This window comes from Trachurus trachurus, assembly GCF_905171665.1.
Source record: "Trachurus trachurus genome assembly, chromosome: 16".
NCBI classification, from domain to species: domain Eukaryota; kingdom Metazoa; phylum Chordata; class Actinopteri; order Carangiformes; family Carangidae; genus Trachurus; species Trachurus trachurus.
In genome coordinates, this window is record NC_139902.1 from 9,387,263 (window position 1) to 9,400,440 (window position 13,178).

Genomic DNA, 13,178 nt, shown 5'->3' on the forward strand with positions numbered 1-13,178 from the left:
TATGTCAAATCGGACTTCATATTCAGGGAAAGTTGAAGTTTGGTCATACAGGAGTGAGTGAACTTCAGGTTGTTCAAACAACAGCGATTACTTCACAGGGGTTTGTTACTCATTACACGTCGCAATGGAACCCCTTTTCCGTGCACTATAAGAAGGTTTGGGGGCACGTTCACATTCTCCACATTGTGTTGAGCTTCACACAGCTGTCCCAGCCTCCAGCCCTCTTTGGTGAAGGAGATCCAGACCCTCTAGACAACATGGACTTCAATGGAACATGGCAGGTTTACGCTCAGGAGAACTACGAGGAGTTTCTCAGAGCCATGGGTGAGAAACACACCTGAAAACACAGTGAAAACTATATTTGGTAGCTAAAGACAAAATGGCTATTTTGACTGTGTTAAGGCCTCAGAATAAAGGCAGTGCAGTTTTGCAACACTGAGATTGATCAGTTTTTAAATTCAACTGGGCGAGAATTAATAATAATTTGTGCACTTTTCTCAACAGAACTCCCAGAGGACATCATCAAGATGGCCAAGGACATCAAGCCAGTCACTGAGATCAAGCAGACTGGCAATGACTTTGTTGTCACCTCCAAGACCCCTGGAAAGTCTGTGACCAACTCCTTTACCGTTGGCAAGGAGGCTGACATCACCACCATGGACGGCAAGAAGCTCAAGGTTTGTCTAAAATAACCTTTGACTTAGCAAATAATGGAGCCTCTGAGAACTACTTTAATGTAATGTAGTTATAATGTATTAGTCCTCCATGTATGCTTGTATGTTTCAAACGGTATCTACAGTATATTTAAAGCAAAAGTCTTTCTGAAAAAGGGAATAGCCTACTTCATAATGAGCCAGTATCTCGGAAAATCAAGTCATGATGATCATTTTGCAGATGTCTGTTTAGTTTGTTTTGTTTCTGAGTCTGTCATGGAGGATTCATTATATCTATTTTCTCCCACTTTGACCAACAGTGCATCGTCAATCTGGAGGGTGGCAAACTGGTCTGCAAGACCGGCAAGTTCTGCCACATCCAAGAGCTGAAGGGAGGAGAGATGATTGAGGTACCAGCAGTCACTCTTTCTTTCACACATCTTAAATCAAACAAAATCAAGAAGATAATTTACTACTTAATTTCTTCATATCAGCTTAGATAATGTAATGTATCCTGTCCATGTATTAAATGTGTTTTCTTTTTTCTCTCATCCCTTTTCAGAGTTTGACCATGGGCTCAACAACTCTCATCAGGAAGAGCAAGAAGATGTAAACTTGGCAGTGAAGTAACCAATGTCTAATAAAAGTGTTGCCTTAATAAGCTGGGTTTGTGTCATCTGTCTGTGCAAATGCCCACACGTGCCTCTGTTTGCACTGGCCTACCCCCTTCAGGTGCCTGACATCTGTACTGTACTGTAGTGTACATACATGAATCAGGCAAACAGTGGAGTAGATGTTTGCAATGAAGGATTTTGTTATTGTGTTGCTGTCTTGAGTCCCCCACTGGTGCTGTGTATGGGTATAAACAGGTCTTGAAAACATACAGCCCCCTACATTTGAATCAACATATTAATGAATTATCTTCAGTATTTCACTATTTCTGTGTCACTTATCTGGGTCCTGGCATGGGATGATTATGAGACAATGGGACCCTGTAATGGGACATTTTGATAACTCATGTGTGCCTATGCAAGACTGTGTAACCAAAGACTGTGTGTCTATTTTTGATGAAGTTTTGAAGTAACCTATGTACACCTTTTAAGGTTGTGTAAGAAACCTTTGTGTGAACTGAGAGAACACATGTATAGACAACATATAAATATGCTTTTCGTTTCTTCTAATGATATGTGCTGCTCATTTGACCCCTGTGGACACAGAGCTGTGTGAGCTACAGGGACGGGGGTAAGTGTCAGGCAGGTGAAGACTCGGGCTGGAGATAATCCCGTGAGAGAGAGTATCGTATTTTGTCTATGTGGCATGTGTTTTGGAACTATAAGAGCGAGGCCCTGAGAAACATCTTCAGGCCACTCACTCACTGACTGTGCTGCTGTTCGGTTGTGTTTGTGTGACTCTATTCATGAATGTTTATTAAAACTCAAGAAAGACAGCTGACGTGTGAAGATATTCTTTTTAATTCTTTATTGAACGAAGTAACATTTTTTGCCACCACAACCCTTAGCAAGATGAGTAAAAGGCCCCCTGCCCCACCTATAGACCACCAGACTCACAAACTTGGTTGATTTGCATCTCTTTGGGGTCATTTTACATCTCTTAGTGATTGTTATTTGTCTTTTAGTGGCTTTGCATATGATTGCGATTGTTTTGCATCTCTATGGAATAGTTGTGCCTGTCAAAACAATAAGCATTTACAGCTACTTTGCAAAGATCCTCTCACCCAGGTGGCCAAGAGGTCAAAGTTTGTCCACCGTCCCCAACACCAGTTATGAATGAATATATTCAGTATTTAGATGTGTGACAAAGGGAAGACAGTCACATGAAATTATATATAATTTATATAATTCTATATACTTGGTTGAAAAGAGAACATAAATATTCGCGTTTAAAGCCAGAGGGAGGCGGCAGTGCAGGGCGGAGGATCCAACTGAAGAAGAAGAACGGCTCCAGTGGCGGCGGTGGCGGCGCATGCGCACTGTGACAGTAACGCGTTGACCACGTAGCTACTAGCTCGTGTTTTCTGCAGCAAAACGTCAGAGTCTGTGGAAAAACAGCTGTAATAAACAAATTTACGGCCACCAAAGCTGTTGCAACGGGCCGGTGAAAATGGCGAGGTACCTGAGGCCTCCTAATACTTCTCTCTTCGTCAGAAACATCGCCGACGAGTCCAGGTACGCGTTATTTTTAACCCTACTAGCATGTCTGTGAGCATGGCCAAGCTAACGGGATGCTAGTTAGTTAGCAAACATCTGACACCACCATAAAGAGTAGCGATCCCAAACAAGGAGGCACAGTAGGCGTTTCTATTTTTAACCGAATATTGAAAGAGGTAACTATTAGCAGCTATCGCAGACGTTTTCTTACGTAATATATACTAACGTTACTACGTAGCAACAACTGCCATTGCATCTAAAGTCTGAGCAAATTGTTTTTACACCTTGCACATTAATTCGTGCCCTGATGTTACTACAACAACAGCATGGGATTTTGTTTGAAGTTACTGGCCTGTATGTAGAGTAAGCTAACTATATGATACCTGTCTCCTACTATTTTCTAGTTGATGTAAAAATGAACAGTCAACACACATTGTGGTGTTGTTTTGCAAACTAGCATTGCACTGTTCCTGGTTTCCAGGATAACCATTAAGCCCAGACAACATGGTATTTTCTAATTATTGGACCCAAATAATTAATTTCAGGTGGAAATTTCTTGACACTTGATATTTAATGGTCTTAAAGCTGACAACCGTCTGTTTTTCAAATCTTTATCTTTTTTTAAATAATTGTTTATTATTCTTAATAACCTCTATAGGGCTTTTTTTTTCTTTTTCTTTTTTTTTTTTAACTCAAATTGTCATAATTGAGAAGATGGACTCTGCATTTTCTGGTAGTAAACAGACTGTCCTTAATTTCCATAACTTTGAGCCTCAAGAGGTTACTATTATGTAAGTTAGCCAAATAGTTTTCATAGGAGTAACTCTGCAACTGCTGTTACTAGATAATGCACGTTACTCATGGGTTTTGGGTAATGTATTCAGTTGACTTTCACGGTTTTCATTTGAACAATTTCTGCTATACCTTTTTAAATGAGTCTTTCCTTTGAAGTGGGAGAGTGATACAATTTGTCTGCCAATAAATGTTGTCATATACTGTGCTGGCACCTGCACCTGTGAATACCTTTTACTCTGGGCTCCAGCTAAATTCATACAGCAGCCAGCAGAATAAATGTGCTTATTTCATGACACTTTAGGCCAGAGGATTTACGACGTGAGTTTGGTCGTTATGGGCCTATTGTAGATGTCTACATTCCACTTGACTTCTATACACGCCGAGCAAGAGGATTTGCTTACATTCAATATCCTTTATTCTTTTAATATTTAAATGGTTTTTTCATTGAAGAATTGTAAAGTACTAAATCTGTCAAGTCTGGCTGCAGTGACACCTGAACTGACTTTTTTGGGGAAGAGTCACTTTTGTTTCACAAATGTTTATCCCATTGCATGGGAGTATTTTATGTATTTTTTTTTAAGTGTTATTTGTTATCTAGTAAACTGTATTCAAATTTTAACATATCCCTAACCAATATTTCTTCTGTTGTTGCCTTAGAATGGTAAAGATACAGTTCTGGAGACCCCACACCAAAGAAAGTTGAAGTTATAGAGTAGGTTCAAGCCAAAGACACCCAGGCGACAAGCAATAGTGGAATTGGGAAAATAAAGAGAGAGCAAAAGCATGAAGATACAAAGAGGAGAAAAGAGAGCACCCAGGCTTCCAGTTGTCTACCAAAGGGAGGAAATGCAAAGTGTTAATTGGGCAAAGACAAGCAGGAAATCTCAAGTTCTTCTACCAAGACAATAAAGATCAAGCTGAAGGTCAGAGGTCAAGCATGTTAAAGGTAACAAGCCAAACTTTTTGTATCCTACTGAATCTGATCACTATCAATATTTGTCTTGTCTTCACAATCTGAAATCACAACTGGGCCTGTTGATTCAGTTTTATGTTATTGTAATTGCTCTAGGTATTGCTGAAGACAATACATTATGCCAAGAAAATTCATTATGATTTTTTTACTTTAAAATTGTTACCTTAAATAACTGATTTTTCGCCACACACACACAGATCCAGAAGCTGTGTCTGTTTTCATTTGGAGCTGTCAACTTTTGTTCCAACTTTTTCTTTGTAATTGTTGTGCATGTGTGCAGCCTTCTGCCCCATCTTTCCCAAATTTCAAAATAAAAGACCTTAACAATACAGCATGTTTGAGGATGTCCGCGATGCAGAAGATGCTCTTCACAACTTGGACCGTAAATGGGTTTGTGGACGTCAGATAGAGATCCAGTTTGCCCAGGGAGACCGCAAAAGTATGTACATTTTGCATTTTTAAGTATAACCACTCTTATACTTAATGCTACTTTGCTTGTGAAATACACTTTCTTGTAACCTGACGTTCTGGTATGAATTTTGCCATCAAGCTCCGAACCAGATGAAGTCCAAGGAGCGTCATTCCCCTCGCAGTTTCTCCCGCTATGATGATGATCGGGATAGCCGCCGAAGGCGGTCTCGGAGCCGCAGCTATGAGCGCCGCAGGTCCCGGAGCCCTTCCTATGAACGTCGCCCTCGGAGGTCTGAAAGCCCCAGAGAGTGAGTTGTTGCCAAGCTTACTTTATGTATAATTTATGTTTCTTTAGTTACTTAATTTATCACTAGAACTTGTGATTTCTGGTGCTACAAAGCTGTGCTGTATTGATCACTATAAAACAGCCTTGTTATCGGTTAAACGGTTAATCATGTGCATCCCTAGACTTTTATAAGTAGTAAAGCAGCTTTGAGCAAGGGTTCTGATTCAAGACTCTGACAGAACCAACACAACTTAAAAACATGTCACTACTGTTGTGGTGAGATGCACACAGTGAAGGACCACTTACTTACAAATGGATAAAACCTTGTTTGACACAAATGTCAAGTCAAATTTGAATTGACAAACTTACATACATAAACTTAATTACAAGTAAATGTCTGGTCTGAATTTGTTGGGAACCGTAGTCTGGTTTTTTTAGTGTTAGTTGTCCTGCTATAAGACAGTCTATGCAAGTTCAGTGTATTCAAGGTCAGAGAAATTCTTGTGCAATGTGTATCGTGACTATTTAAGTCCAGAACTGGTTTAAACCGGTAGCATCTGTTAATTACGGGAACCTGTACATAGCCTAATTAGTAATGATAACAATAATAATTACAATGGAAGAGAGTAAAGTGCATAGGTTTTAGCAGCAATTTCACAATGAAGGAGAGAGGAAAAAAAAAAGAGAGACACAGATGATAGTATCTGCATAAATATAGGGGGAGTAGGAGTTAGCAGCAGTTTCAGTTACATTGTTACAGTATTGTTACAATTACAGTTACACATGGTTCTTTTATCCTGGTAATAATGCCAGCTACACCCTGAAATCAGTATGTTGTTTTGTTCCCTGCACAGATCTCGGTCCTACAGTCGACACAGACGGAGCAGAAGCCACGAGAATGAAAAGTAGGGTTGTTTGTTACCTTGCAGTAATTATATAACTACTCCTCTTTTCAAGGGTTAATAATATCTCTCCCAGCAGGTACAGAGGTCCTCCCCGTGATCATCACCGACCGCACCATGAACCAGGGTCACGTAGCCACTCTGCATCCCGCTCCCCTTCGCCCCCCAGATCCAGGCCCAAAGGCAAAAAGAGCCAGTCCAGGTCCCACAGCCCCGCTGAAGAGTTCCACCCAACTTCGAACTCCCAGAAACAGTCGGTGGGGCGATCCCCATCCCGCTCCTACTCTAGATCCATGTCTCGGTCACGCTCTCGCTCCAGGTCCTGGGCTGGCCGCAAGTCTGGAGGTCACTGACTGTCTGGTCTTCCAAAGCCCTGTATTTATCAGTCTGAGGATGTTTCTGTTCAGCTTTCAAACCTATGATAACTATAGTGTTATGCTCTATGTTTGCATCTGTTTATCATCACATTATGGTTGCCAAAGGAAAAAAGCAGTGACCGGAGATATTTTTTCAAGGATAGTGGAAAATGGTTTGTTATGTAATGAAGCACAGCTGATCCCTGGAAAGTTTTCCCAGGTTGGGTTTTTTTGGAACTTGTGTGATGTGGGTTGTTCAAAGGAGGAGATGTTTCGGTTTGGCTTTGCCAATATTTTTTTTTACAGAGTTAGCAATATCTACATTTGTTTGTTAATATGCCTGTCAGTTTAGTATGTTATGTGAGTGTGAATAAAACTTAAACTGAGTTTTCTTGAGGCCAGTATTACTAGTTTAAGTGTCCTGACCTTACCAACCTGGTTTTAGGGACGCTGATACAACAGGCAACTGTATACTGTAGAATCAGTTTATGTAGTTACCATGTTAGTGGAAGATGAATGAAACGCTGTCAGTTGCTATCTTATACTTGGTTCAGTATTTTGTGTGTTATGTTAAAGATAAGCTGCACTCATTTCTCATGTACATCAGTGAGTGAAACAAAGTCAAGTGTTCCTTAATAGTTATCCTCATTTCAATGGTTTTACTTGGTATGCTTGATCAATAAAGAAATTCTAATTGTTTTTGAACATCTGAGTTGTGTGGTCTTGTAAAGCATGAGAGTTGCTATTGCTACATTTTGTTTGGCAATGAAATGCTGACAAACATCCTATGTTGTGCTAAACATTTGTCAAAAGATATCAAACACAGACAAAAGTAGGGGGAGAGGGAAGGGATTTATTATTTTTTTTGTATCAAATTTTTAAGTCAATTCAGAGTGCATTTGCTTTGCTTTTTTTTTTTAAACAATTCATACCAATCTTTAAAACAGGGCACATTTTTTTTCCATTTCTTCGGTGACATAGTATCAGTGGGACAAATTAACAGCCAATTCATTACAAGTTACAAATTTAGAGTAAGGAGACTGCCATGCATGGCTCAATCAGGGCAAGAAAAGAAAATCTACATGAACAACCAACAAAGGGTAATACTTAAACAGTAAGGGGCCAAATTCAATTGTCAGCTGGCGGAAGAACAGCTGAGAAATGAAAGTGGTTCTGATAAAAACATTTGGTCAATTTGCGGCAGTGCCACGTGATGAAAATTGTTTTTGTCATGGGGTTCAACTCAGGCACAAACAGGTCAACTCAAGATTAAAAGCATCAGGCTTACATACTGTAAGCACATTCAGAACTCAAACTCATACATATGCAAGTCTCCTAAAATCCAATTGATATTTGTTGCAGTCTTTTGCACTTAGCATCTTTCACCCTACACTGCATAATACAAAACAATAAAAAACATGTGCAAGATCTCTGGAAAGATAACAGTGCAGGGTACTGACAAATGCTTTAGGCAGATTTTTTTAACAAAAATATTCAGTATTGAAGTCAAGACATGTCCTTAGCATGTCTTATACATTCAGTGTTATTACTAAAAATACTTTTGTCAGGCAGGCCTCAAACTTGGTCTGCAAATGTACATATGCTACAAGTACTTTATACATTTCATTATTTACATGGCTCTTGAACTCACAAGCTTATACTTTGTTTTGTCATCTTTAGGCTGGCAATAAACAGCTCCAATTCTGCAAAGGGAAAGCAAATAGAGCCTCAATAGAGGATTGAATCACAAAAATAGAGAATCCATAGGGAGATAGTCATTTACGCCTCCATCAGTTCAATAGCATCTTGGCCTGTAACTTATGAAAACAAAAGATTGCAGTGCAAGAGGGTAAACAAGAGGCAGCAGGTGCCTGTTGATTATGGGGTGGTCAAACAGACCTATTTTGTAAACACAAACACCAGCCTCCTGCCCCATGTGGAGTCCCAAGGGCCACTTCACTTCAGAAACTATCTTCAGCTCTGCCTTACCTTTGCTTTCAAATGCATGCAGCCAACAGGACCATATCATGTGATTCAGAGAGTGAAACTCAATAGTCCCACATCTAAACCTGGCCCTCTTCCGCATGTTCAAGCTGCAGCACTATCCTGAATAGGCAGAGACTATGGAGCAATAACAGTGCTGATTGGAACAGATGACTAGTTAAGAAGTTAGCCTGGGGGACTCCAACCCATTCACCACTTTGGCTGACAAGGTCCAAGTGACAATGCCAAAGCCAACCACGCATAGATGATGTCTAGAGAAAGGAAAAAAATTACCGCAAAAACATTGCTTTGGTTACACACAGCACTTCATACATGTTTTTAAACCACAACAAAAAGGACTTGTACAAAATAATGCTATGATAGAGTGTTATGGGCCTTGGACACGATCAACTCCTATAGTGCATGTGCGCACAGCGCAATAAAAAAGGTACAGGAGTTGACATGCTAAGGCCCGTGTGCCATGGTCTCTTTTTACCCTTCACTTTGAGGTTATACTTTGACCTGTACTTACTGACTACAGCTTATCATCTACAGTAAGTTCGTTTTTTCCCTGCAGAATTGCAGTTGAATGTATTTTCTGACCCAAACAAGGAACAAAAACATAAGAAAAAGTGATGGGCTCTTGTCATTAAATGCTACAAAGGTGAGTTTGCTTTAGCACCTGAAGCTTAAGAAGGGACTCCCAAAAGGATTGCCATAAAATGTATGTAAATAAAAGCTAGTCTGTCCAGACAAATGGACTGTAAAACGGATTTGGAACTTACCTGGCCTATTCTATAAACCTTGTTTGGAAAAGAAAATACACTCATCTGCTTTAACAGCCAACATTTAAAAAGAACAAAACAAAAAGTACAAAGGATATCCAGTTTCTCATTCGTCACAGACTCCGCTAAAGGCATCACCGACCAACAAGGCTGCAGGGCTGTAATATTTCCAAATATTGGTTTAAAAAGGGTGTAAACATCAGAAGCAAAACATTGCTGCAAATGCCTCCTAACCTTTAAGGTAGTCAATCTTAAAAAACAGCTAAAAGTATTACAGCACTGCGGTGTTCCTGGTGGGTGGGTGCCTTCAACAGAGTCCCAGTTCATGCATTGGCTTTGTTTTTTAACTATCAAGTGTGGGTATCCCTCTCAGGCCTGCACTTTAAGTAGGCTTTTGAGCTGGAAGGCCATCATCTCCCTGTTGTCACAGGAGCCTATTGGGAAGGACACCCAGTGACTAGGGGGTTTGGGCAAAACGCTGGGCGAGGGTGGCTCACTGAACTTGGGCCCCGCATAGCTTGGACTTCCCTGGGTTGCCAGGAGCGTGTTGAGGTGAGACACTGCACCCTCCCAGTTCTGATCATAGTTGGTGGCAAAACGGACAGAAGCATTTTTCTCTGCAGACGCGGCCTGCCGCGCCTCTGGAGACCTGTGGTAGGCTGCGCCCTTGTCACTCCGGCGGTGGCCATGATGGTGAAGGCCCACTGCCCCTCCTGCAGATACTACTGCTGCTGCATTCTGGTCACGGCTTCTCTGCTTAGCCCGGCCAAGTTGATGGTTCTTCTTAGGCAAAGGGCGCTCGGGGTGGGAAACTGGAATGTTGTACCTCTCTCCACCTCCCATACTGCTTTTGCACTAGGTGTCACCTACAAGAAAATATTAAATGATATTAATTATGATACACGCACTGAAATGATATGCTGTTTAGTCCCAATGGACATCTGGATTGTGTCCTTAATATTATATATATTATTATATTATATCTGCATAAATTTAACAAAAAGGCTTCTGCCTTGACTGTACGCATACTACGTGTACACTTGAATGAAAACAAGCACAGGGGGCTACGTGCGGGAACACCAGACAGTCCTGCGTCGCCCCTCCCCCACACACAGAGCCCGGAGCAAAACAACTGCTCACCTCTTTGTTGTCAGAAAGTTGATGAAGCCGATATCTCTCTTCAATCTTTCGCCTCCAATCGGGCCCCAGGTCCTCGAAGTAGTTTTCTCTCTACTTCTCGCTGCACTTTTGTGTCCAGCAAGGTCTGAAGTTTTCATGTGCCAATGAGCGTTGTTTTCACGTGAAGCCGAGCTGAACATCAATTCACCTCGGCACACGAAGCTACAAGAAGCCTTAGACCTATCGGGTTGAAGATGGAAATATCAGTTAGAGCTGCACTATGCAATCATCAAAAATCATCGCTGTCCGAAATATTTTGTGTTATTCCGTCGAGTGAGAGCGTTTATTTTCTCTGCGAGGTGGGGTGGCGTATTTTCGAGTGCGTCATCACATCCTGTCCAACAAAAATACATCAATACGTGGCAAAATACCTGCTAAATGTCTTCTCGCATGAGCAATATCAGCATATTATTAGTATAACTACTGGCAAGTATCATAACAATACGTTGCATAAGCAAACTGACGTTTTCCCACTTGTACTTGCGCTTCAGGCTAGGCTTAACCGCAGTCCCTTTGTCCTGACCAAAAGGCTTAGCCGACATTTTTGAGTACATAAACCGAATTGATTTTGACCGCTTCGAACGATTTCTACTGATTAATGCTACTGGTTAAGTAAATTACTGTTACACTATCTGGGTCACTCTACTTTTGGCACGAAACCAAAACAAAGAAACAGTGGGCTCAATATGGCGACGAGGCAAAAACTGCTTCACTTACCGACTTCTTCAGGCTCGGTTGTTGAAGCCTTTCGTCAGAAGAAATATATGACAATAGCCTCTGGAAATCTCCCTGCGGACTCTGTAGGAAGTACAGCAAGCTATATTTCCTACAAATCCGTCACCCTCGGGTGTTATGTGGTGGTCACAGTGGCCGCAAACAAACGCCACTTCTCTCTCCCGACTCCTCTCGATTGCAACAAAATGGAATCTACAGCAGAGATATGTAGCTGCTTCTAGCGGAGAGCGGACCAATCACATGCCGAGTTCGAACCGAACGACCAATCAGCAACGAGACAGGCAGACGCAGTCACGCTTGTTGCCAGACGAGTGACGTCAATCGCCAACCCACCGCTCCTGTCCTTTGTTGGGCTATGTGTACTGACCGAGAGAAGTGAGATATTGAAAGAAAACAACCACTTTCGATCGGCGAAAACCAACAATTTCCAAATAATGGTACATGGGAAAATACGCTAACGTTACATAAGACACAGTATTAAGGTTTATATTAACATTAAAGGTAGGTTGGTGTTATGTAATGAAATTCCTCTTTGAAATTGCAGGTAAACAAGTCCGTAATTCAAAAGTATTGAAGTCCTCGGACTTTTTTTGAGGACGAGGGAACGGGTTTTTCATGGCATACTTACTATTACCGCGAATGAAACCTGTTTTCTGGGTTGAACTTTATGGTTGAAACAGCTGCAACAGGCTGTAATGTTAACAGCTCGTCTGTAAGCCGCCCATCCCCCACAGCCTCTGTCGTCATAGCTAAATCAAAACCATTTTACTAAAGCTGGTGATTTAACCCCACTAATTTAGGATAACTAGCTAGTTTCACCCAAGTTATATAATGAGTGAAGCTGTAGTGTACAATGTGAGGTGCTTATTTTGCATTTTACTTGAGTATAGGTGTCCATTTACAACATTGTTTAGATGCCTAAGAGTTGGCAGCTAGTTCATCTTAGTAGTAATGAACTAACTTTGTCTCAGATTTGTAGCCTATTGTAACACTAGCTACTTAGGCCTACTAAACTGTCTTATCATTACTAAATTTGCTGTCTATAGCCTACTTTTATATGAGTAAGATAATATGAGATTTAATAGGCCTACATGCTTTTAATTTTAGCTATTTTAAAATTGTGGTGTGTTGCTTACTACTCCCCATCCCCACTGTTTGGCCCTTGTATCATTTGCCTACTGGTGGAAGAGTAGTGACATTTAAATAGAAAAAGGTAGACTTCTTTTCCTGACATTAGATCAGTTTTCAAATCAATTCAATAATATTACTTACACATGTGCCATTCAGTGTGATACAAAGATCCAACTCAGAGTAGCCTAAATAAATAGGCTAGTAAAGTAAAAATAAATTTACTAGTTGTAAATCTGTACCAACATGTGGCTGAGCTGAGTGTAATTGAGTGGGAACCTTCCTTCCCCCAATGTTTTGTTGAGTTAACCTAGTGCTACAACACCTCATGGTTTACAGGGGACTCCTGCGTCCTTGAGAGCAGATGTATGGGGTTACTAAGAACAAAAGCTTGGGTGGTAATGTTAAAAATAATTATTAGGCTACCTTTCACTCTGGACTGGAGATAGGCTGAACCTGTTTCAATTATTTTTAACCTGGACTTTTACCTTTGTGTCATTTCTCTGGAGTTGTTGTTTGTCCACTCCACATCATTATTTTTATGTAAGTGTTTTCTCCTTCTCCTTCTTCTTCTTTTTTTTTTTTACAGAAGCAACTTACTTTCCTCTCATGGCTTTATGGACATTATCAGTAGCTTTTGCGTTGTAAAGTCTTCTAGTAGGTTTTATAGGAGTCTTCTGGTCCAGTTTTGAAAGATTCAAAAACAACTATGAATGATTAACTACGATCAGAGTCCATGGCCAGTGTTCCTTACCTTGTATTAAGGCTGGGTTTTAAAAGAGTTGCACAACACAGTGTGTCAGCCAGTGCTCTCAGCTAAAGGC

At 40.8% G+C, this 13,178-nt stretch overlaps 3 protein-coding genes across 5 annotated transcripts; 2 read left to right on the forward strand and 1 right to left on the reverse strand.

Moving 5' to 3' along the window:
- Nucleotides 1-161: 161 nt before the first annotated feature.
- Nucleotides 162-1,314, forward strand: fabp10a (fatty acid binding protein 10a, liver basic). The gene is made up of 4 exons (XM_083989436.1): nucleotides 162-324; nucleotides 505-677; nucleotides 974-1,063; nucleotides 1,216-1,314. The coding sequence occupies exons 1-4, from the start codon at nucleotides 258-260 to the stop codon at nucleotides 1,264-1,266; spliced, it is 381 nt and encodes a 126-aa protein (XP_083845562.1). The 5' UTR covers nucleotides 162-257; the 3' UTR covers nucleotides 1,267-1,314.
- Nucleotides 1,315-2,626: 1,312 nt separating this feature from the next.
- Nucleotides 2,627-7,243, forward strand: srsf10a (serine and arginine rich splicing factor 10a). 3 transcript variants are annotated; one of them, XM_083989695.1, is made up of 6 exons: nucleotides 2,656-2,839; nucleotides 3,918-4,022; nucleotides 4,925-5,028; nucleotides 5,140-5,308; nucleotides 6,141-6,191; nucleotides 6,265-7,243. In XM_083989695.1, the coding sequence occupies exons 1-6, from the start codon at nucleotides 2,775-2,777 to the stop codon at nucleotides 6,539-6,541; spliced, it is 771 nt and encodes a 256-aa protein (XP_083845821.1). In that variant the 5' UTR covers nucleotides 2,656-2,774; the 3' UTR covers nucleotides 6,542-7,243. The 3 variants fall into 3 exon arrangements, 2 of the variants coding, with proteins under 2 accessions (XP_083845821.1, XP_083845822.1); XM_083989696.1 differs by having other exon boundaries at nucleotides 6,268-7,243; XR_014596039.1 differs by lacking the exons at nucleotides 3,918-4,022; nucleotides 4,925-5,028; nucleotides 5,140-5,308; nucleotides 6,141-6,191; nucleotides 6,265-7,243 and adding an exon at nucleotides 4,274-4,543 and having other exon boundaries at nucleotides 2,627-2,839.
- Nucleotides 7,244-7,377: 134 nt separating this feature from the next.
- Nucleotides 7,378-11,399, reverse strand: pnrc2 (proline-rich nuclear receptor coactivator 2). The gene is made up of 3 exons (XM_083988884.1): nucleotides 11,209-11,399; nucleotides 10,453-10,671; nucleotides 7,378-10,178 (listed from the first exon to the last, which is right to left on the reverse strand). Exon 3 carries the CDS (start codon nucleotides 10,153-10,155, stop codon nucleotides 9,682-9,684), a length of 474 nt encoding a protein of 157 aa, XP_083845010.1. The 5' UTR covers nucleotides 10,156-10,178; nucleotides 10,453-10,671; nucleotides 11,209-11,399; the 3' UTR covers nucleotides 7,378-9,681.
- Between the last annotated feature and the right edge of the window lie 1,779 nt (nucleotides 11,400-13,178).